The 25491-nt window shown below is 39.2% G+C and overlaps 1 protein-coding gene and 1 long non-coding RNA gene across 4 annotated transcripts in view; one reads left to right on the top strand and one right to left on the bottom strand.

Moving 5' to 3' along the window:
- LOC138751504 (uncharacterized) overlaps positions 1 to 25491 on the bottom strand; it is a 93955-nt gene that overhangs the window by 29022 nt on the left and 39442 nt on the right. The window lies entirely within an intron of this gene.
- Positions 112 to 24297, top strand: LOC138751502 (transmembrane protein 196). Of its 3 annotated transcripts, none has more exons than XR_011349992.1 (5): positions 112 to 303; positions 3787 to 3843; positions 11300 to 11494; positions 14700 to 14856; positions 23787 to 24297. XR_011349992.1 is itself a non-coding variant. In XM_069913831.1 (4 exons), the coding sequence occupies exons 1-4, from the start codon at positions 160 to 162 to the stop codon at positions 23847 to 23849; spliced, it is 519 nt and encodes a 172-aa protein (XP_069769932.1). In that variant the 5' UTR covers positions 112 to 159; the 3' UTR covers positions 23850 to 24297. The 3 variants fall into 3 exon arrangements, 1 of the variants encoding a protein (XP_069769932.1); XR_011349991.1 differs by having other exon boundaries at positions 11240 to 11494; XM_069913831.1 differs by lacking the exon at positions 14700 to 14856 and having other exon boundaries at positions 11240 to 11494.

Genomic DNA, 25491 nt, shown 5'->3' with positions numbered 1-25491 from the left:
GTACACGCTTATCTTTCCATCAGTTGAGGCAGGATTGACCGAAACCGATGGCAGCGTTTTAAAGAAATCATTTAGAATACACGTTTATTTATTTGTGTCTTTAACTCCGTGACAGGCGTGTTGGTTGTTATTTCCGGAGAGAATGCTGGTGGGAGCACCATGTGCACCAGGGCTCAGATTATTGCCAGTCTCTTCGTGCTCTCTGCTCTGGAAGTAGGCTTCGGGGTCACCAGCGTGGCTTTGGGCGCAGTCAGCATCGGGAGGAGCCGGGCTCGCCAACCCCAGCTCGGGGACTCTTCACCGGTATGGAGCGGTGTTTGTGTACGTTGCAAACTGTTTCTCCTGGATTTCTTGCATTGCGTTTGGTCTCGGTGAATGTTTTGCTTTCGGGGGCCAAGCCAGGGGTGTTCAGATGGGGCGAGGTGCGAAGGAGAAGGGGTTCGGACGGTCTGTTAAATTACAGTTTGTTTTAATCTGGTGGATTAGGGGCTCACTGCTCGACTTTGCTGAAGATGGTTTGCCGCGCGTTCAATGTCCGATTATTTCACTTTGGGACAAAATGGTTATATAAATGGAAAGTGGTTACTAACGTCGTGCGCTGTGTGTGACTGAAATTAGAAACGGGACGATGCAGCTCATCGGAGCTGAGAAATTAATGCATGCTACATACGATTTTGATTAACAGTATTTGATATTCAGAACTTTATTCTGAATACATTTGAAATCTGAAAATATAAAATGAAATAATGGCAGCTTTAGCTGTGAATCGGACCTGGAACCAGCCCTGAATATCACCCTTTCCATTAAAATAAAAGATGAGCAAGAAATCCGTACCTTGGGTTGAAAATTTGTTGCAGATCACATATTGGGCGCCTGTGACCTTTTGCTTCACCCTTACCTTAATTGATAGCATCGGTCGCTATATTTTGCCAATTTGAAAAATCGGGAAGAAAAGTTCAGGTTAAAGCCTTTTTTAAAAAAAAAATCACGTATCTCTAACCTGTAACCAAGTTGACAAGCGCTGCTTGATCAACACCGAACAGCGTAGCAAGTAGGGACACGAATGTTCCTCGCCTTGCTCGATCCGAGCTCCCGCTTGGCCTTCGATCTAAGAGCTGAGACGTCTGGAACTCAAACACAGGTTTGGGCTCTCACGATCTTTGAGGGTCAGAGGAATGTCGGTATTATTCGACCGTGTTGTGCTGAATTGTTACATGCATTTGACAATTTCGTTTCAATTAGCGATCCACCTTCAGTTGCCACCGTGCTATCATTTTGAAGTTTTGGGTCTTTATTTGGTGACTGGTTGGTGGAAAATCATTAGGATTCTCTTTCGTTAAACCTGAGATAACCCCGTAAATTGCTTCAGGTGAAGCCAGTTTCAAGACGCTAAGTTTAGGCGTATTTGAACAGACGTATATGTACCTGGTTGATAAACTACTTCGCTGAGAGGGGGGTTTCGGGAACACTGCGCCACCTCGATATAATCGACAACTATTTCACTATCTCCCTTATTCACTTTCGGAAATGCTAGAAATTCTCGAAATATTAGCTGTCTTCTTTTCATGTTGGTAATGTCAGCTGTCACTACCTTTTGTATTAAAACGCCTATAGTCCAGGACAGCATTTCTTAATGTGGTCTCCCTCCTAACAGACTGCTTCCGGAACACACTTAAGCCCCATATTGTTTCAACACTGAAAAGGATTTCATCACGAATGTTAAATCATCTCTTGTACCCACAAGCATCGTACACTTCGTAATGAAAAAAAAAAATTAAGAAAACCTTGTGTTTTATTCTGCATCAACGTTTTTAACATGAACACATTGGTTGCATCTGTTGCTGAGGATAGAGTTCTCGTTCAATAAACTGTCATGCCTTGGGGTATTGTGGCAGGCTCGAAAGGACAAGGCAAGGGTTAAATGTAGTGCCCATTTCCCATCTTCTTCAATTACCATCTTCATTGTGTTTTGGACCTTTACAATATTCTGGAAAGTGGTGTGTTCTTGTCCAGTGATCCACTGTCAATCCTGATAGACTCCATCAAGATCCCTGCCTTGTTCTTGCACCTCCAGTATATCATATCTCACTTCTCTTTTGAGCTTGTCAATGAATTATTCAACTGCTAAAAATTTACAATCAGCTGTTACAAGATATATTTTCCCTTTCAGAGGATACAGATTTGCCTGGCCCTTTCCAAGGCTTGATAAAAATTAAGCATTTCTTTTAATTGGTACCTTACTTGAGAGGTTCAAATTTCACTTTTCTATCTTGGAATGTTTATTAACATGTTAACAGTCTTATGCTCATCTTCCTGGGTGTCTTTAATTTCATTAAAGTTAGACATATTGAGGCAGGCCAGCATTGTGCCTACATTTCTGCCCGAACAGTACTGAATCTTTAATTTGTGGGGTTCCATCCTCATCAACATTATTTGTAGCATTGTTGGTGTTCTACAAAGGAGTTTTAACAGTAATATTTGTGATTGATTTATCTGGTCAACAAAAATCACAGTCATGCAGAGTTGGGAACATGCATGTGCCAATCTCTACTGGAAGCCATTGATGCAACTTCAGATCAAGCCATAGCATCCAGCATTTTTTTCCCCAGTTTATACCTCTAGGAAAATTACTGAGCCTGGAAATGACAACTCCCCTGCCAGTTTTTAAATGTCCTGTATTTCATCTGTCAAGTCCGAGATGAAACAGCTTCTCAGCACTTTGTGGCTTTGTGCTGAGATCTCTTTCTGAAGTTTAGCTGCCACCTTCATATCACAGGAAACAATGACATATAGTAAATGCCTGTCTGATGAGGTGACAGTGATAAATAGCAGCGAAATATGCTTTCATCAAAAGCAAGGTTGGATTGAAATTATTATGACAACCACAGTATGTTGAACTAAACAACTGTCAGTGTATTTTTATGGTGTTTGTGACAACATATTACACAGCGTGCAATTTACTACAGTAATTGCAGACCAGGGTGAGCTCTGTTGGAGAGATATATTTCATTGAGAACTGGTCATATTTATTTTAGTATAATGGTCCTTAAATAGTGAAACAAAACTTTCATTAAAGAAGGATGAACATTCTGGCCGTGACTTCCTCCATAAGCATTTAATTAATTTGATATATCTTTTAATGTCACACCAGGGATGTGTTTTTAATGCAGAGATAAAGGTCCTTGGTAAACTTACAGCTGGAACATGATATAGGCATCTGGTTTCCCGATCTGAGAAAGGATATATATTCCAGAAGCAATCTTACAGATGTTCGACAGATTTACTGTTTGGATGGAGTGGAGTTATTCACATGAGGAGTCATTAAGCACACTGGTACTGATAGAAGAAAATTTTCATTTAAACATATAAAATTCTTCTAGAGCTTGACGGGATAGGTACAGGGTGAAGCTTCCTTTGAGTTCTAAAATCTGAGGCTTAAGATCTAGAACCATCTTATTGTTTCATAATAAAAGAGCAACCATTCAGAATCTCTATCCAGTTGACAGTGATAGGATTCTATAACAGCTCGTTTATTGTGAATATTCAAGAGAAAGGTTAGATAGAAAGAGAATCAAGGGATACAAGACTGAAGGCAAGTGACACTGAGCTGAAAATTCAGCCGTAATTTTCTCCTACTTCTATCTCTGATGTTTAAAATGCAATGAAAATTTATTTTTAGAACAAAATAGTCATAAGATGAACTTTTATTCTTGGTGCAGCACAAACGAGATTTTTATTTATCGTCTTATTTTTTTATGTTTGTAATATGTATTTTCTTTTTTACAGTTTTTAATCTGTGGAATATGTGGAATTGTCTGCGCCAAAAAGAAATCTGGTCGGATAGTGAGTGATTTATTTGTAAAACATTCAGTTTCAGGACTATACATATTAACACCCATCATGTCATTATCATTAGATTTACTTCAAAGTAAATATAAAGTAACTCATTAGTGCACATGTTGTTCTTCACTTCTTTTCAAGCATTGAATTAGGAAATATTTTTGCATTCTAATTTTAATATGACTCGTTTCACCTTGGGTATGCAATGTAGATTTTATAATGGAACAGAAGTCCTTTTGTGGCATTGTTATTTGTGACCCTAAGAAGTGAACCAAATATTACAATTTTGTATCCATGCTCTAATGACATTTGGACTCATCCACTCGCCAACAAGAGTACTGTATCCAGACATATTTCTTTGTTATTGAAATAGAGTCATAAAATTAGACAGTTCAGAAACAGGACATTTGACCCTCCTCATTCATGACAAACAAGTTGTCTATCTAAGCTAATTCCATTTGTCTGTTTTTAGCTTCTATCCCTCTAAACCTTTTCTATCCCTCTACTTGTCCAAATATATTTTAAATTCTGTAATTGTACCTACCATTATCATTTCCTCTGGCAGTGCATTCCATGTATCCACCACAGATCTTGCTCTTAAAGTCCCATTAAATCTGTCCCTTCTCTGCTTAGAATTATATCCTCTAGTTTTAGACTCCCCTAACTTGGAAAAAGGGCTGGGACCCTTTTTTTAAAAAAAATATCCATAGGTCACCCCTCATCCGCCTTTGCTCCAGGGATACAATTTCAATTTATCTAGTCTCTCATTATAATTCAAGCCCTCCAGTCTCAACAAGATTCCTCTGAAACCTTACTGCTCCTTCTCCAGGTTAATCACATCCCACTTATAGTATAGTGATCTGAACTGCATACAATATTCCAGGGGTGATCTCAATAATTTCTTGTACAGCTGTAACATGATGACCCACTCTTGCTCAATGCCTTAACTGAAGAAGGCAATTGCTTCATCATCTTTTCAAAATGTATTGTAATTTTCAGGGATGCACATACTTCTATCACTAGATTTTAATGTCCAACTACACTCACCAGGATCCTGCCACACATTGTATAGGTTCTGTCAAGGTTTAACTTTCCAAAGGGCATCACTTATGAAAATGACGATTATTTTACAATCAACAATATTGTTCTAGAGAGCTAAATGTGGGCCAATATTAAATGATGTTATCAAATCCGTTACATACTTACAAACGAAAAGCAAGAGATGTGGTCTCTTAAAAATGATTTTAGTGTAAATACATGCCATTTGATATATTGTAATTGCATGAAGGAGCTAGGACCTGGGGTGGTATGGCTGAACTTCATTGGTCCAAAATCCAGTTATCTAATTAAAGAATTTGACAGTTTTTGTGGCATTAAACAGTAAAGTCCAGTCAGTAATTAAAAAATAATTTTATGGTCTTCACCAATCAAGTCTTCAGAAATCAGTGACTGAATGAGTGGTTACAAACCATTCTGTTGCCTTGAAACAAACGTGAAAATGTCAAGTGTAAATCTATCCTTAATTGTATGCTAAAAATAGCCACTTTATCAATATCATTAGCCTGAAAAAGGTTTTTTTTTGCATATGTAGCTTGCTGCTATCTACAGATAATTATTGTTTTCAAAAATAATTTATAAATCATGTTGAGTTAATTTTAAAGCATTCACTTATAACATGTCATCTCCTGTGTTATTTTCAACTGAATGTCAAAATCTTCTTTTGCTGTTGATAAAATATTGCAAAAGTTTAAGGATTCAGGCTTTTTTCTTTTGGTTCACTGTATATAAAAACTAATCACTCTCATAGTTTAGATCCCTTCACTGATCCTGGATGCCTTTGTACTGAACAAACATTGAGCTGCTGGAGGAATTTAGCAGGTCAAACGACATCCATGGGTAGAAATGGCACTTCCCATTGTAACCGCAGAAAATGCAAAAATTGTCTCTGCATCTCCTTCCTTCCCTCCATCCAGGGCCACACATTGGTGAGGCAATGCTTCATAGGCACATCGTCAAACCTAATTTGCTGCCTTCGGTGGCCTCCTCCACATTGGTGAAGCCAACGCAGAATGGGTAACAGTTTTGTCAAACACTTGCAGTCATTGAGTCTAAGCTTGGACTTCCTGTAGCCAATCATTTCCATTCCTGCACAGAGATGTCTGTCCTTACCCTCATCAATTGTCAGGGTAAGGCCAAACATAAACTTGAGGAATAATATACATCCTATTCTTCCTGGACATTCTTAAACCTAATTGCATGAACATCATTTTTTTTTGTTTCAGCCCCACCTCTATCCTGCTTGACTGTTTCCATCTTAATCCTCTCCTACTCATGCTTTTCTCTCCTAACTACCCTTTCCTTCTTTGTGGTCTCTTTCTCTTCTTGTCTCTCCACTTCTCCCACCTTCTGTCCATTACCTACCACTTCTTGACCCCTCCCCAGCTTCTCCTCATTCATATACTTAATATCACCCCCTTTTTATTTTAGTCTTGATAGAGCATCCCTACCTAAAACATTGACTGTGAAGCAGACCGGGTCAACCCTGCACACGAGGGACCGAATCGCCGTAGTGAACAGCCAGTGCAGCAGGGCCCTGGGGCTTTCCCCCCACTGTGCAGAAGTTCCAGGCTGCAGGAGTGCATTGCCAGGGGAACGACCAGGCCTCACAGCTGCATTATGAGATCACTCACGTGAGCCTGTCGCCTCCCCTAAAAAGGAACACGCGTAGTTTGAATAAATGGCAGTTACTGGTTTACCTGCTTGGTGTGGACAGCATTTATTTCGGCAGCTCTGCTTTTAGTAGTGCTATAGTGGTGACTCCGAACAGGTTCTAATGTTTTTAGAACCCACAACATGCAGCAAGATGAATCCTGCCAACTTGTCCACAGACCAAGCGGCTGCCGCCAATGCATCTCCCGTGCCACTTGCCACAATTCTGGGCAAACCAGCCACGCAGCTGGCTGCAAATTGCAGAATCACAGGTCGCCCTGTGAAGAATAACAGCCAAGGAAACAAAGTTCAGGCACGTGGTCAGCTCCCTGTAGCCCGCCACAGCAGTAAAAGTCACCCCATTTGTTGACAACCCGTGGTCAGCAAGTACATGATATTTAAATGGTTTTTCCTCGAGTCATTTGAACTTTGCCTGCATCAACGGGCTTGTCACATGCTTAACACACAATGCCTAGGTGATTGCAACCCCTCAGAACTGATGCAGGAGCTAGTGGCCCTTGCAGACAAAGTGCTTCCTGTTTGAGGCCCTGTTCCTTTCCAAGTTGCTGGTCCATTTTGCCGCCGCCATCTCCAACATGGACTTTGCTAAACCACACCTCATGGCGAGAGAAGCGGATTGAATGTGGATTCTTCCACATTCAGCAACGGATTCCATCACATGTAGTGGGTCATCACAGCGACAAAACAGCAGGGTACTGCTGCTACCACTGTCGGTGGGGCTGCAATGCCCGGCTGAGCGTTCTGCCCTGCACCTTTTCAGGTAGTAAACCTAGTCTGATGCAGGGAAATGAGAAAGCCAGTCGCCATTAGTGGCCTAGCCGGTGGGCACCAGAAAAGGCCTGCTTTAACTTTGTGATTGGAAGGACCTGTGGGAATTCCTGATAGACATCGGTGCAGAAATCAGCCAAGTTCTGCCCACTTTCTTCGAGCAGAAGAATAATGCCAGAGGCCTACCCCAACAGGTTGCCAATGGTTCAACCATCCCCACCTATGGGACATCTTGCGTAACCATTCACACCGGGAATGCCATTTTCAGGTGGGACTATTGGCCTCAGTAGGCCAGGCTCTCCTAGGAGAGGATTTCCTCCAGGCGAATGAACTCCTGGTCGACCTCAACCGATGCCGGGTGGTTAATGCCATCATCTTCCAGATTTTCCCCCTTACACTAAGCCCATGCACTTTCTGGCCTTTGAAGGTCCACGCTCTCAAACAAATCAAGTACACAGTTCTACTTGGCAACTTCCCCACTCTACTGGTCCCCAACTTCCATGATGCACAACCAGCACAAGGCGTGTAACAGCACATTGGGACTTCTGGACTACCCATGTACACGTGAGCACAGCAACTGCCCTAAGATAAGCTCCTCCAAGCCAAGGCTGAGTTTGCCATGATGGAGGCATTGAGGATCATCCACCATTCCAACACCTGTGGACTTCACCACTACACAAGGTTTCAAAGACATCTGGCAGCTGGCATCCTTGCGGAGACTACTGCAGGATCAATGACGCAATGGTACTGGACAAACACACCATCCCGCACATACAGGATTTGCCGCACGACCCAAGGTGCCCAGATTTATTCCAAAATTGTCTGGTGAAGGGCTACCACCACATCCCAGTGCACCAGGACCATATCTGGAAATTGGCCACAATCACCCCGTTTGGCCTCTTCAAGTTTCTGAGAATGCCATTCGGTCTGAAAAATATGGCCCAAACAATCCAGCACTTCATTGACGTAGTGGCGAGAGACCTGGCGGGGATTTTCGAGTACCTGGATGACATCCTCATTGCCAGCCCGGATGCCAGGACTCACAAAGAACATTTAAAACACCTGTTTTCCTGGTTGCAGACTTTTGGGCTAACTATCAACCTGTCCAAGTGCCAGTTTGGTTTGTCCACCATCGACTTCCTTGGGCACCGCATCTCCAGCGAAGGACCAATACCTTTGTCTGACAAAGTCAAAGCCATTCAGAACTTTCCCAGGCCCAAAACCCTCAAAAGCCTGCAGGAATTCCTTGGGATGTGGAATTTCTGTCATCGCTTCTCCTAGGAGCAGCAGCCACCTCATTAAGGCAGGTAACAAGGAGCCCAGTTACTCTGTGGAGGCACTCCAGGCATTTGAGGAGACCAAAACGGCATTCTCCAAGTCACATTCCTGGCACACCCGTATCCAGACTTACCCCTGTTGTTAATGACAGATGGCTCAGACCAGGCAGTGGTCGTAGTGCTACAACAATGGGTGGATCATCAGTGGCAGCCACTTGCTTTCTTCAACAAACACCTCCCACCACCCAAGCTGAAGTACAGTGCTTTTAATTGCGAACTGCTGGCAATGTACCTGGCCATATACCCTTTCTAGTACATTCTTTAAGGCCGACTGTTCACAGTCTACACGGACCATAAGCTGCAGGTGCTGGGCAAAGTCTCAGACCCCTGGTCGGCGAGGCAACAATGGCACCTTTTGTACATCTCTGAATATACAACAGACATCCACCACATAGTGGGGAAGTCCAATAATGTGGTAGCTGATGCACTGTCCAGGCCAACGACATCCGAGGTGACGGGCAGCATCCACACAGCTCAGCTCGCCAGGGACCAGGCTGAAGATGCTGACACACAGGCATAACGCACCGCCATCATCTGCCTACAAATTGAGGAGTTCGCGCTGGACCCAGGAGGCCCAATACTCCTGAGCGATATATCTTCAGGCCAATCCTGCCCATGACCTGGAGATAGTGGTATACCACTCTCTCATCCTTCCATCTGGTCAAAAGTCCACCTCATTTTGGACAGGGTTGTATGGCATGGGCTTCAGTGCGAAGATTCACTTTGGGCAAAAACCTATATACAATGCCAGCGAGCCAAAGTCCATTGGCACACTAAAGGTCCAGTGCAATGTTTCCCACCCACAATGGACAGGTTTGACCGAATGAAAGTGGACATTGTAGGACCCCTTCCCATTAGCCAGGTGATGAGGTACCTTTTCACCATGGTCGATTGCTTTACACACTGGCCAGTGGCAGTGCCCATGCCGGCCTGTGACACGGAGACCTGTGCAAGGGCCTTTTCTTCACAGTGGGTCATCTGTTTTGGTGTCCCTTCCCATATAACTTCGGACCGGGGAACCCAGTTTACCTCTTCCTTCTAGGTGACCATGGCCAAATTCTGTAGCAGCCAGCTACACCACACATCCGCCTACCACCCCAAATCCAATGAGCTGTTAGAGCGCTTTCACTGCCATCTAAAAGCAACCCTCAAATCATGGGCCCAACTGGATGGATGAACTCCCATACATCCTGCTGGACAACAACACAGCACCTAAAGAGGGCCTCCCCACCTCATTAGTGGAAATGGTCTATGGCACCCCGCTCTCCATCCCGAGTGACATCCATTTCAGCTCAATGGAACCACCACTGAATGCTCTGGATGTCCTACAGCAGCTGAAGAACCACACTATCTACCCATGTCCACATCCTACCACCACCCACGGGACGCTAACCAGCCACATCCCACAAAAACTCAAAGGCACGGACTTTGTCTTTGTAAGATGGGACAAACCAGGTACCCCCCATGCAGTGCCCTTACGAAGAGTTTTTCAAGGTACTGAGAAGGGATGGGGGCAGACATTGGAGGCAGACATGACATGTTTACAGTTGACCGCCTCAAGAAAGCCCACTTGGGCTGTTCAGAGCCTTTCCCTGCCCCTACACTAGAGCGCTGAGGGCGCTCGCCCAAAGAAAATCTCCCACACCTCACCCAAAGAGACTGCGATTCGGGAGGTGGGGGGAGTGATGGTGTAGCGGGCTGGGTCAACCCTGTGCACAATGGGCTGAATCACCATAGTGAACAGCCAGCATGGCAGGGTGCAGGGGCTTTTCCCCCCACCGCGCAGAAGTTCCAGGCTGCAGGAGCGTGTTGCCAGGGGAACGGCAGCATTATGACATCACTCCCATGAGCCTGTCACCTCCCCTAAAAAGGAACGCACTTGGTTTGAATTAACGGCCGTTACTGGTTTATTTGCTTGGTGTGGACAGTGTTTATTTCAGCTGCTACAACTGACCATTTCTACCCCTGGATGCTGCATAACCTGCTGAATACCTTGAGCAGCTCATTGCTTGCTCAAGTTTCCAGCATCTGTAGATTTTGTGTCCCCCTTGTACTCCTGGGAGTGACTAATATAATGAATGAAGAAATCCATTCACAGAGATCAGAGTCATTAAGTCATTGATAAATACTACGTGGAAACAGGTGGGCAGCGTTCTTCAAATTCAGCAGCTAATGTCACAACACTCTTAACAACCATAACATTGCCAGTAGATTTTTAATTTTTGCTTGCATTCCTTGAATGAAAATTCTGTCTTGTGGATCTAAAAAGTCATCAGCTGAAGAAAATCTGAAGAGAATAAGTAGGCAGGTGGGGTGCAGCATTTGTCACTGGAAAATTTCCAAAAGCATTTTTAAGGGGTTTCTCCATAACGGTAGAATATCTTAAATTCCTCGGCAAAAATAAGTAAGTCCTATGAATTAAAATAAATATTATGCCTCATTTGTGAACCTTCATTTGGTATTTGTTTGTGATATAAATTAATGGAATATTTATTTTTCCTTTAAATTATATTTCTAATCTGCTGATGTGGTGCCTGATTATAATCCTTCCTGTTTCCTGCCAGATGATATTATTTTCTGCCTGTTGTATCTGTGGACTGATCGGAGGAATATTAAATTTTCAGTTTCTGCGAGCAGTAGCAAAAAGGACAACATTTACGTATCCCATTCATGTCGCCTCCATGTCAATGGCATGCCTGGGCATTGCGGGGTGCACCCTGTCTGCATGGCTCACCTGTCGTCTGGCCAGCAACGAGCAACAGAGAATGTTCCTAGAAAGAGATCACTCATTGCATCACTCTCATGAAATGACAGAAAAAGTATGTAACCTTTTGTAACTGAGAATGTATATAGATTTTATGAACATGATTTTAATTTTCTGAATTCTGTAGCAAGGTGAGAGTAAAAAAAAATTGAATTTTTTTTGCATGGCGCTTGATGCTTTAGAAATTTATTTTCAATCATGTTAATGGATTTCTCATATTAGTTTACAAGTCAATTTTTATACCTCCAGAGCCTTGGATTCCAATGCCTGCATATGCAGGTATAATGTATCTTAAGAAAAATAATCCATGGAATCAAAATCAATTTGGTGCTGTCTGTCAGGGTTTGTTTGTTCTCTCCATACCTGCTCTAGTTTCCTCTAAAAAATGTTCAAGGTTGAAGGCTAATATGGGTGTAATTGGGCCAATCATGGTCATGGTCAGTGTGTCAAAAAACATGGTGACAAGGAGGTCGGGCAAGAGCTGGCCTTGGCGGCCACCATGTTGTATTTGGTATTGAATAATTGAGGACGAACGCTAGGATGAGAAAGGAAGATGAGTGTATTGATCAAGTGTGTGTTCCTTGTATGTCTGGGTTGGTAGCAGCCGGGAGGGGGGCCTTCCAAGTAGTCACACCCCTTCAAGTTCCCCTCCCCCTTCAAGTGGCACACCGGGGACATGCATGCCTGCCACATCTACATCCATACGCCTCTGAACTGGGGAGGCTCGGATTTAAATGGCTAGAATCAGCTTCTACCTTGTTGTAAATAAAATATCATTAAAAAACTGAAACACACACATTTTGTAATCTTAGGACATTATAGAAGTTAATCATAAGATTATTTTATAGGATACAAAGAGCAATTTTACTTGTATCAGTCATTTAATCTTATTTCCTGTCCTTTTGCTGCAAGTATAACATACTACATTCAAATCAAAGTATTTGGAAGAATATTAATGTCTTTTGTCCACATTTTTAAATTGATATTTTTGACAGTTGTTTGCGCATCTCTTGACATTAGTAGGCAGTTAGTGAATTTATTTCCCATGTAATATTTTCAGATCATTAAGACTAATTTCTACTTTTCATTCCATCTTGTCAAACCAGTAAAATACCTGATCTTTGACACCCTTCTTAAAATTCACACTCTCTTTACACACCTAACCATTCGTTTGTTTTTATTTACATTGTGATCCATCTGTTCTTCTGCATTCAGAGCCCTCCTGCACCACAGATGTTGGGTCTTTGACCTACATTTCTCAAATTTAAAACAATACAGAATTTTGTACGAATGGCACAAATTTGCTCCTATTTTCAATAATTCCTTTTGTGAGAACTCACAAATTTCCTTCAGTACATCATCGTGCCCTTCCAGTGAAATTGTTAATCCATGGGATTTCTAATACCACTGCTGCTGGTATCATATTCTTTTTTTTTAATCATCCACATAACTGCATAGTTAATTGATATTTTACATCTGACGGCACTGCATATATGATACAGACTTTGAGTTTAGAAGAATGCTATTGTATTTTGAGGTTAATTTAATTTTTGTGCAAACTGAAGCTTGGATATATTATATCCAGATCCAGACAGAGCAGTCAAAGTGAAGAGGTGTGTTAAAGAAGGCCCACAGATTAAATTCCTTTCACCATGGCTGGAGTTATAAGTAAAATCTGAAAAATCATGTTCTGCAATATGGACTGAAATTCAGATGAAGAGTACAGGATGCATAGTCAATACAGTCTAATGCATTTAGACCTACCAGTCAAGCATAAATTTCTTCATGAAGTAATGTTATGGTGGACATTTTTAATCACAGTGTAACATGTTGCTTAAACTATCTACAAATATTCCATTTTTGTTGCAAGTGATTTCTTGGTGTGGTTGGAATTGCCAGAACTAACTGATCACCAATAAAATCACCAAAGTGCCAAAAGTCATTGTTAGAAGTAGGGACATACATCAATGGTAATCTATACAAAAATATTTTATTCATCTAATGATATGATATTTATCTAATGGAAATATTGTCATTTTCTTTATCCATTTCTACAAATCGTTACAACTAAATTGCTAACAATTGCACTGGAAAATAGTTCATAAGGAAATCTCAAAATTGATGAAGAGCTTTCTTCAATTTTCAGTGAAATATTGGGATGTTTCTTGTGGGGAAGTTCAGCCATCAAATGCATGTGAGAAATTGCGAACTTCGTCTCAATTATTAGAAGAATTTAGACACACACACACACACACACACACACACACACACACACACACACACACACACACACACACACACACACACACACACACACACACACACACACACACACACACACACACACACACACACACACACACACACACCTCGAGATGAAAACCTGAAACCACAAAGTATAAAAACAAAAAGAGTGGTAGTATTTTTCTCTCAAAATATTGATCTGGTTATTTATGCACAAATAACAGGTGAAAATCCGAGGCAGGTTTTAAATACTAAAACATTGCTTTCACCTTGGCCACACAGTAATTACAACTTGTTGCTTGTTTTACCATCGACATGCATTTAACGACAATAAGTTTTTGTACTTGTGCAACAATTACAAATGAGACTTTGACCTACATTTCTCAAATTTAAAACAATTTCATTCTAAACTCTGCATCTTTTTAATAGTATGCCAGACCTTAATTAAAGTTAATCAATCTCTCTGGGATAAAAAAATACTCTAATCATTACTGAATTCCTTCAGGTTACAATTAAGGGAGATATCCAAATCAATAAATTGTTTAAAAATGTACATTATACTTTTACTGTCAGTGTCTTTTTCTCTCACTATCACATCTTTCTAACTTTTTATTTATTCTTGTGTAATTCTTGTAGAAATAAATTCATCTCCATGTTATTTTCTTCACAGTCACCAGGCAGTTAATTGCATAATCCTTTTGGTCAGACAGATGTGAATACTTGTTTGTTCTTTTCATTCATGCCCTGGTTGAATTTTTCCATTCAGTGAGGTATCAATTTGAACATTGATTTGCTTGCTATGTTATTTTAAATTAAAGGAAAATATAATTACCAGTAAAAATATCATCAGATGCTACAAAACCTAAGTTGTCAGCAAGTAATTTCTTGAACAATAAATTAGAGTTTTGCAAATAACTTTATACATGCTATTAAGGAGAGAGTGTAAACAACAGAACACACAACTTAACATGGTCTAATTCACCATGTCTCAGTGCTCATTATTTTTATGTTTAAAGGCAAACCCAACACATAATAGGCGGGCAATAATTGCAGTAGGTGATGGACTTCAGACCATAACAACTTGACCTTTTGTGAGGAAACAACAGTCGAACTATTCAGGAGAGCCTGAAAGGCATGGGATCTGTGGAGCTTGGAGGCAGCATAGAAGTTATGGTTTGTCCCATAATATTTAAATACTTGTAATTTGCAGTGTGTTATGTCATTATGTCCATACACTTTGACTGTTCTAAGCATATCAAACAGCACGTGAAAATAATGCTGTGCCTTTATGGATACAATAACAATGCATTACCCTTGTGATACTGTCTTGTTATTTCCTCACAATACATTTAAGTGTCCTCATTCATCATACAACTCAGCTGAACTAGAAAATATATAATCATGAGAACATTTTGGCTTACTTCCTATATCTGAATCAATCACCAGCATAGATTTCTGGTGATTCTGGTGTCTGTTTTGTTTTCTCTCACATTAATGACAGTATTATCTTCCACGTCGATGGTGTTGTGGAGCAACAGTTGTAAGCCTTGCCATCTAATGTTGGGCATAAGATCTTTGGCCCTTTGGAAATAATAAAGGTTCCCTGGTCCTATGAAGCTTCTCAGGTCTATATTGCAAGAAACTCTGTAGCCAGCTTGAACAGTTACGAGAAATCTCAAGGCATAGATTCCCATTTATCCTCGATTCCTAATGTCCTATACTGAAGCTGATGATCAGTATTAATAATCAGTTGCCCTCCAGGAATGCTAAGTTAGAAGCACTAAAAAGTTGCTTTTATTTTCATGAGTGCAGTTTAGCATTGTTAGATGGTTACTGCAAACTTCGCATAGGATAAGTCCACACTGAACGCTCATCAAAGTTTATTGCTCTTGGAGGAAATATTTTTTTTAGAGCAAGTCAATTGGTGATGTAGCATTTCAAGAGTACCATTGTTTCAAAAAGGTGAGACAGTTATAGCCTTTACACAACAAGCAAGGTGAAACACAAAAAGTAGCAGCAAGACAAAGGAAACACTGAACAGTTTCACAACAGCTGAGTTCATTTTCTCTTTTTGAAGAAAAATAAAGTTATAATTTGCTGCAAAATAAATAGAACAGAATGTGTGTTCTCTGCATTTGAGGCAGACAATAATTATTTGATTTTCTGTAGATTTGTTTAATAGAAAATTTTGACAATCACCGAGAAATTGAAAAGAAATCCTTGACCACAATTTCTCACATGTAAAATTTAGATATGCATAATTCTGCAGTGACAATAACAAGATTTGTTTAAATATTTTGCATTTGATTGGATTATGCTGAAAAGATAATTAAGTGCTCATTTTCTTTCCTATTAAAATGCAGATTAATTAGTAAATTCATGAGTTGAAGTTTCTAAAACCTACAACTCAGTTTACACCATTATATGAATTGGAAAGCCAGCATCTTAGACTTCCTGTTGTGTGAGGAACTTGTCAGATTTGTATAATAATACTCCATTAAGCTCATTGCTGGATGTTAATTCTGTCAGTGAAAGGCAAAACCACTTTGCTGATAAGTTAGTGAAAACTTTGTATCTGTCTTCACAAAACAAGAGAGAGAGAGTAAAATATTGAATGGTATAAACATTATAACTATTTTGGTGATTAGCATCTTTGAAAGTGAATTAAGTGGAAGGACAGAATGATGTATATCCATCGCGTTAAGAGCAGCAGGGGAAGATATTTTAGAGGCTCTAACCATCATTTTTCAATTCTCCCTGGCTGACAAGATATTTAGAGGGCAGTTAACAATATAATTAACATGTGTTTGAAGTGTTGTGATCTGAAAGGACGAAGGATTTTGCATTGACACATGGGATTAAGCGAGATAGAACAGAATGTAAAACAGTACAGAACAGGAATAGGCCCTCCGACCTACAATATCTTCCCGGAACATGATGCCCAAATTAAACTGAAACTGCTGCTTGCATATGAAGATCTGTGTGTCTGACTCTTAAATGCTCCTGTCATACCTGTTTCTACCACTACCTCTGCTGGGCACACTTTGGATAAAAAAGGTTACCACACTTATTTCCTTTGAACTTTACCCACTCTTAAGTACACGTCCTCTGTTTTTCTATGCCTCTCATACTTTTCTAAACTTCTATCAAGATAGCTTTTTAATCGACTGACATACAAGCTGGGAGGCTGAATTGCCTCTTTCAATGGCTTTAAATATTCTGCTATTCTGACACTATTATTGTCTTATGCAATCAGTGATAGCAATCATCAGTCAGTATGTATTCAGTATAGGGCTATTTTTTTTGTCTCATGAACATATGTCTGTCTAGATGTAATAGTAAAAATTCTTCACAAGGAGGAACCATCAGAAAATATGTTTATATGACATGATCACTCAGAGATGTAGTCTTAAATGCAGCTGAAACCAATTTTTTACAAGTCTTGCTCAACAATAAAGGCACAGAGATAATTATTTGTTGTATTTTTTTGTTTACAAATCTTTGTTTAAGCAGTTACTTTAAATAATTACTTATCAAGTATATTTCTGGTAGATCTTTTCACACTTCTTAAAGCTGAATCAAAAACATCTTTAAATTCTTGAAAAGAATATAATTTCAATAAGATGGATAATGGTATTAATTTTATTGCATCCATACCACATAAGTGAGGGTGAGTATGGGGAATTGGATAAATTTAGACTCATGAAGGAACATAATATAAGATGTCCATCTGTTTCAATTTGTTCAGTTGGTTGAATAAATTTAAACAGGGACAACTTGCCAATGTATGCTGAGTCATTGTGCCTCATTTCATACTTTCAAAATTAAATATTTTATATTGTGTTGGTTATTATTAACATTAGAAATTGAAAAGAAAATGAAAAATCATGGTATTTATGTTCTTTTTTCTTGAAATGTATCTCTTTCTTCAACATTTCCAATCAAATCAAAAAAGGGATTGTCAATAATTTCTTGTTGATTGCACTAAAGTTGACACATTATAGAGTAGAGTGATTTTTGTTAATTCTCCATGTTTACCTGGAGTTGTCATGAGAGTGGATCATGTCTGTTGTGCATCCCGATGGAGTTTGCTTTGTAACTCTGGGGACAGTTGAGGAAGTTACTTACAATGGCGCTTGCTGTGACATTCACAGGGATATTCTTCTGTAATGGCCACAGTCATCCTCTTTAATGAAGAGAGTAAGAATCATTGGGATCTCCCACAGATCCTTGTCTTCTCAGATGTGAAAAGAGAGATAATGAATCTATGTCACCATGTACTTATGCTGGAACTTTACCTGCTCTTCGATATTTTCTTGTTCATTGAGAGACCTTTTACCACCTCATGCCAAGATTATTTAGGATTGCTTGCTATGGGATAGAATCAAGAATTCAATTTGACTTTTATGAATGACAAACATGGAGAATATCCGCAGCATTGAGTCTGTCATCACACACAGCTGGCTAAGTTATGTTGCCCACGTGCCCAACACCAGATTCCTGAATCAGAAGCTCTGTTCAGATCTCTGCTACAGGAAGATACTATCAAGTGGAAAGAGGAAACGGTTCATGGATGTTCTCAACACTTGACAAATTCAACATCCTCACTGACTGTTGGAAATATCTGAGCCACAATCACAAAGTAAAGGAGGGATTGTGCTTTCAGGACACTCCATCACTCCCTAGATGGGGTATAATATTCACATTAACTCAACAGAAGTCCCTGACCTGAGGTAGCTAAAATTAGTGAAGAGCTTTGGAGAAGGCATTGAATATCTTGAGTGTCTAATGTAAGTATTGGAAGCCAAGCAGAAACAGTGGAAAGAGCATAGAGCAGCTCAAGTCAAGTCAAGTTTATTGTCATCTGGTTACACAAATACAACCCAATGAAACAGTGCTCTCCGGTCCTCGGTGCAAAACATGCAGACACACAACCAAACACATATGCAGACAAATAATTCATATGCAGGACAAGTATTCACATATACAAATACATAAATAAATATTGCTTCATGAACATGAAAGTCTCAAATGATTAGTGTGAGCAGCTCCTTTGGTCATTCAGCAATTTCAGTGCCCGTGGGAAGAAGCTGTTATGCAGCCTTGTGGTGCTGGATCTGAAAGATGAAAATGCTGCAGTTGCCCTTGAGCCAGTTCCACATTTCAATAAGATCACGCAAACCTACATTTTAATTCTTGCTTTGGTTATGTAATACCTCATACTTACAAAAATCTAACAATCTCAGTTCTGAAATTTTCAATTAAACAAGTCTCAATGTATTTTCATGATCCTTTGTGGGAAAAAGTACAGCCCCACAAATGTTCTGCTCACATTTTGCAACTTTCACTGAACTTGAATGCTTCAGTGACATTTTCATTGTTCTGTCCCACATATGAACATTGTGATCCAATGAGCAGGATTTACTGATCAAGATAATGGCAGCTCTAACAGGGCCCTCCATTATACAAGTGGAAACGAAATATCTATATCCCATGAATATTTTTTAAAAATGCTCAAAGAACGTAGCAGGTCAGAGAGTATCCTTGGAAAGAGGAATTGTTAGAGTTTCCAGTCAAAAACCCTTTATTAAACTGAGAAAGCGAACAAGATAATCTAAGTGACTGTATCCAATAGACATGCATGTGTAGTTAAATACCTCAATCTTAAAGATGTGGTTCTCAAAAAAGATATCTCACTAATAGTTTGATTACATTGAGAAAGGTAGAATTGAACAGAAACCAAAGCTTTCTCATTCCAATCCAGATAGAATTTTACTTACTTGTGAAGTATTAGTTTCACCAAATCAATCTATTTGGCACTGAGAATTTGTATAATATATTTTGATTTTTTTAAAATTAAAAACAATTACTAATATCATTGTTTTCTTTTTGTATCTTTCTTAATCCAAGCATTCTTTTCATTCAAAAACTTCTTGAATGTCTGTTGATTAATCATTCTTCAATCCAATTAATTATATATTCACATGGGATCTTGTTTATACAGCTCCTAAATATTCTGCAGAAAATCTACCCCTTTTTTTGTTCCTCTAATTTACTGTGCCAAGCCCTGCAGAAAATCTATGGACTAATGCAGATGGACAAAATGATTGTTTAGCTGAATAGCTGAAATTCTTAACTTGCAATAAATTTTTTATTGCAATAAAACTATCAGCACTTGCCATTTTATTAAAATCAACAATTAAAATCATCTGACATTCTATTCAGAGATTTTCAATATGCCATTATCCATAAGGGGAAAAAAATGTAGAGATTGCAGCTTCTAGTTCACACATGCTGCCAAAATAGACTGACATGTTTATTTAGACTGCTGATCTCTGCTATTGGCTCTTCAGTTTCTCATATAAGTGGAGCCAAAATCCATTGAAAAAATAGCTGAGGACAGCAATGAAATCAGAGAGTACTGGAATCATTCAGCAAATCTGACAGAGAGAGAGAGAGAGAGTTTAAACCTAAACATTAATCCTACCATGTTTTCTACATAAATCTATTTCAAATTTATAGACTGCATTTTTCTAGCTGCTTAGCTTCAGGAAATAGCACAAAGGCCATGTGGCCTGGCAGTACAGGATTTGGATTTATGCTCATTTTGTTTTCATTGACTTGCCCATACTGGTTCTTGTGATTCCAGTGGACTTTTCCAACATATAAAAAATGTGATTTTATTATTTCACATTTTATATTAATTTCAAAATTATATAAATGAAAACTATGAAGAATTATACTGTAAAAAAGTTTTAGGTATAAATCTCTGCATAAATTATTATTCTAAAATACATAGCCAAATATGCAAATATCAATATCATTGTTGGACCTATTTCTTGAAATTACATTTAATTGAAATTTGCTAGCTTTATCGATAATGCATACCTTTATGTGAATTTTAATTCTCTTATATTGCTATTCTGCAAAGTCATGAATGTGACAAACATGGTTCTTTTCAAAGATAATCAGTTTTAAATGGCATCATAATCTCTGGGAATGTATTCTCTCACTGCTAGTAGGGACCCGTTAGAGAGAGTGTCACAGTAATGTACAGATGGGAAGACGGTCCCTCTGTAAGTTCTCAACATTGACTCTAGTCCCCACAAGGTCTCATGAAATCGGAAAATCAGATCAAACACGGGCCACAGAACCTCATCCTGAATGTTATTCCACCACTTCACCCCAGGTCATGAATTAATGCTCCTCCATATTAGAATAACTGTTGGGAGAAGCACTGATGGTAGACATGACAGAGAGTTTATGCTCAACAGGGAACTTAAGCTCACTAGTTGAATCATGAAAGGCAGAGCTTCAATGGTAAAATTAACCATTGAACTGACCTGGTGGAAGAAATCTCACCTTCACTCTATCTTGTGTGCATTGCCATTGTGCTCAGTAGAAGACTCCAGAACCAAATTGGGCATCCACAAAGTGCAGATGCAGTTGAAACTGAAATAGACAGAACCATTGATTAACACATGGCCCTAAATGCCTTACTCTGCTATCAAATTAGGAGATCAACCTTGCTCATTAAAGAGTACAGAAAGTCATACCAGGCATGGTGCAAGAGATTCCAAGAACTTAAGTGCCAATTTGGTGAAACTGCATTTTAGGACTATATTCTAAACATGAGGAATGGCATAGATTAGATAGAGTTACATGTTTCCAAAAACAACACGTCAAATAACAGCTCTGCAGTCTTAACACTTCTTGTTATGATTGGCAATGGATAATTAAACAGCTAACAAGGGGAGGTGGCTTCCATAATATCACCCCTTCATTGATAAAAGGTTCCACATTTGAGTGCTAAAGAGAAGTTGGAAACATTTACAGTCCTGCTTATGTAAAAGCGGCAAATTATTGGTGGTGGGAGGGGGAAGGGGTGCTTGCAGGGTAGAAGCCACGCTGATGTCTGGAGCTACAAATCAAATTCTAAATGAAGGGGATAACCACTTAGACAAGAACTGTGAAAACATTCATCGACTATTGGGTAGAAAATCAATGGAATTTATTACCCACAAGAGCTGTAGTTACTGATTTCAAATTGGAGATTGATGAGTTTTTAGATGGTAAAGGGATATGAGTAGGTGGTGCAGAAAAATGATAGTGAGAGAAAAGATAAGGCATGATTCTTTTGAATGATGCAACTGGCATGAGGGACTAAATGGGTGGCCTGCTTCTACATTCTATGTTCACCTTGGCTTCAAGCCAATCTTCATCCATCTCAGTTATGTCAGCAAGATATCATGAAACAGCTGAGAGTACAGGGTTCAGCAAAGGTTGTAGACATCCTGAATGTAATATTAAAAACCTGTGGTGTAGAACTGTCTGTACCTTTAGCCAGGCTCTTCCAGTACATTTGCAATATTGGCACTGCTGGAAAGTAGCCAGTAAAAAAAAGCAGAAAAATCCACTTTGCTAATTACCTCCAAATCAATCCACTTTCAATCAATGATGCTATCAGGTGGCACTTGCTTACCAATAGTCTACTCATGAATGACTGGATTTGAGTTGCATCAAAGTCTCTTGGCTCCAGATCTCCTAATAGTCTTGACCCAGACATGGACCAAAGAGGTAAACTTCAGGGGTGTGTTGAGAGTAATTGCACTTACCTCAAGCCTACATTGGATAAGTGAAATGAGAGTTCTGGTGAAATTAAACCCAGTGGGCAGCAAAGAGAACACAATGGTTGAAGACACGTTTACTACAAAGAACACAGTTATAGTTGTAAGAGGTCATTCAGCTAAGCTTCGGAACCAAACTGCAGAAAAGTGCACTAGGACTGATCATTTTCAACCCTTTCATCAATTAACTTTCTTTCTCCACAAGGGTGGAAATGAGGCTATCCGCTGATAATGGTACAATATTCAGTTTCATTCACAGCTCATCAAAAATGAAGCAGTCCATAGCTATGTGCAGGTCAGTTCTATTCAACATTCAGCCATGAGCTTATAGGTGACAATTAACAGAGTTAGGTGAGAAGCCTCACTACTGAGAAAGTCCAAACATCTAACCTTGACATTCAAAGGCAGTACCATTGCTGAGTCTTCAAATTCTAGAAGCTAGGAGTCACAAGTAATCAGAAAATCAATCCAGCAACATAAATATCATGGCTACAAAAACAGCTCAGAGGCTGATATCCTCCGGTAAATAACATCCTTTCCCTCATCTAGGAGACACAAGTCAGGAGCATGATAGAATATTCTCTAATTCTCTGGATGAGTGGAACAGCTCTGAAGAACCTTTCAGGACCAAGTAACCAGTGTGTCTGGTATCCCATCCTCCTCCCTAACTATTCATTTCCCGATCAGCATTGTTTTGTGACAAAAATACATGGTGTCGATAATAAGTACATTATCCATCTCTGACTGCACCTCCAAATCCTGCAACTCCTGCTACTAAAAAAGGCTTCAATATCAGATGCATAAGAATAACAGCACATGAAGCAACTCCACCATCAAAACTTGGACATAAATAATTGATCCTTCATTGTCACTACTTCCAAACCCAATAATTTCCTACTGAACAAGAGTAAAAGTGAATTATCTCAATCTTCTCAGGTGCAGTTAGAGTTGGATACCTGCTGGCCTTGCAGCAACAGCCAAATATTGAACATGAATCAAGAAATAACAATATTTAACCCTTTCAATTCCTTTGTTATATTATTGAGAAATTGAAATTACTTTGAGATTCTTTTCTTAGTTTTGCTATTTATTCAGTTCTGTTCATTGTATTTTGTGAATAACAGATTTTTATGCTGGTATACAATTGGGTAGCCAAGGCTTCAACTTGAGGAATCTTGTTGGTGGTACCAGCCAGTGGGCTTGGAATGGAATGAAGTATGTGAGATGGAATCAGATCATGGCACCTAACAGGGATGGAGCCTCAGAAAGTGGTGGCAGGAAGGGTTTTGGGTGGCAAAGTTGTCATTGGCTTAGAGGAGCTGATCATTTCATTTCTTTAACATATCCCTCCCTGGCCCTACTGCATCTAATGCCAGACAGATTTTAATATTGCATATACACTAATTCCTCTTTGTGTATAAAGATGATTGCATAGAAGGATCAAAATAACTTACTTTTATTTACTTTCATGTCTAGGACATCTCAGATAACCAAAGCAATGGAATACCACAGATTATGCAGAATGGGAGACCAACCTGATTTAGACAATATGTCACTGTACAAGACCTTTACAGCAATTGTGTTCTGCATGAGGAATGTGACATTTTTGCATTTTGCATTTATTAATACCAAAATCTGGAGTTCAGGTTTGCCGAAGACCTCCTGTTGAACACCAGCCACAATGTTCACAGGGAGCCTATTAAGGAATATCTCGTGCTGAGCATTCAGGAATAAAAGTTTAGTAGATCCACAAAAAGTTAGATATGCTTCACTAAGAAACTTCTTGAGAATAATCAAAGACTAAAGCTTTAAAAAACAACATGAAGTAGATTTTCAAAGAGGCATGCAAGAATCTTAGCTTTGAAAGAAAGCATTTGAATAGAAAGATAATTGATTTTCAGATTTTTTATGGAATGCTAATAATATGAAAATTCAACGATCTCCAAATTATTCTGATTGCACTGAAATATGTACAAAATGAATAAGAGATGGATAATATAATTATTTGATGTTTAATTCTATATTTAAAAATTATGGAACTATTTTTCTATGAATGTAATAATATGTTCGTGATAAATAAAATGGTAAATAAAGATTGCTTTAGCCACCTACAGATTGGTTTCTCAATCTTATTTTTCTTTCTCTTAAAATGTAATATTACTCATCACTTGCTTGTGGAAAGTTAAGATAATATCAATGATAATTTTTTTCAAGTAATTTTTTGTGTAAAAATGTTGTTATGCCATGTTATCTGCAATTATGACCTCCATAGAATTCAAGAGCACAGTGGCCATGGAAGCTCTGAAAATCTGTTCAGAAGTAATGCAGCCAATGAGTACAAGCAACTGGCCCAAAGAAAGCCAGGCATCTCACTGAGATAAGCCACCATATGGTAATGTAATGCTTCAGACTACTCAATGGGTCTCAAGACACCCTTAATATCGACATGAGCCAGAACGGTGGTGAATTGCTGCAGTATTCTGAGGACTACACATTGGTAGGGTTGGAACTACATAGTGCAAAAATTGCAAGGCACAAAGCCTACCCTGACATGAAAGAGGAAGAGAAATAGATCTCAGGTTGCATCAACATTGTATATATTTAAGAAGAAAAATGTCTGTATGTATCTTGGTCAATATGGTTTATAGTGTGAAAAATTTTAAAAAATTAAAAAAAAAACAAAAAAAAACCCAAAGATGTAAGAAATGATGCCTCCTTTTCCATTCATCAAGATAATGTCTGATCTTCTACCTCAGGGTTACTTTCCACCTCCCTCTGCTTTGACTTCCTTAATGCAAGAAATTTCAGTTTTGAATAAACAGCATCTGAGCATTCAGTCATCAGGGCAGAGAAGTTCATGGTTTAAACAACATCCTGATGAATATATTTCTCCACTTTGCAGTCATAAACAGCCTGGCACTTATCCTTAAATCAGGCTCTCTGCTCCTCATCCCTCAATCAGATAAAGCATTCTCCGCCAACTTAGACTGTCAAGGCCTTTAAGAATCTTACAAGTTTCCATGAGAACTCTTCTCATTTTACAAATATTACAGTCCTAATGAAGGAAGGCAAGTGCAATTAGTCCAGCTAGGCAAAAAGATCAGCATGGGCGTTGGGACCAAAGGACGTATTTCTGCATTGTATTCTAAACTTTGAAAAACATCGTTCAGTCTAATCAACG

This window comes from Narcine bancroftii, chromosome 1 (genome assembly GCF_036971445.1).
Source record: "Narcine bancroftii isolate sNarBan1 chromosome 1, sNarBan1.hap1, whole genome shotgun sequence".
Lineage (NCBI taxonomy): Eukaryota > Metazoa > Chordata > Chondrichthyes > Torpediniformes > Narcinidae > Narcine > Narcine bancroftii.
The sequence above is the reverse complement of the archived record's forward strand: the minus strand, read 5'-3'. Positions and strand labels throughout refer to the sequence as shown.

What these genes read in the sequence shown, in the direction of transcription:
- LOC138751502 (XM_069913831.1), top strand. Translation starts at nt 160, where the DNA reads ATGTGCACCAGGGCTCAGATTATTGCCAGTCTCTTCGTGCTCTCTGCT. An exon ending in AAAAGAAATCTGGTCGGATA is followed by an intron (nt 3,844 to 11,239) that starts GTGAGTGATTTA and finishes GTTTCCTGCCAG; the next exon opens with ATGATATTATTTTCTGCCTG. An exon ending in CTCATGAAATGACAGAAAAA is followed by an intron (nt 11,495 to 23,786) that starts GTATGTAACCTT and finishes TTTCATGTCTAG; the next exon opens with GACATCTCAGATAACCAAAG.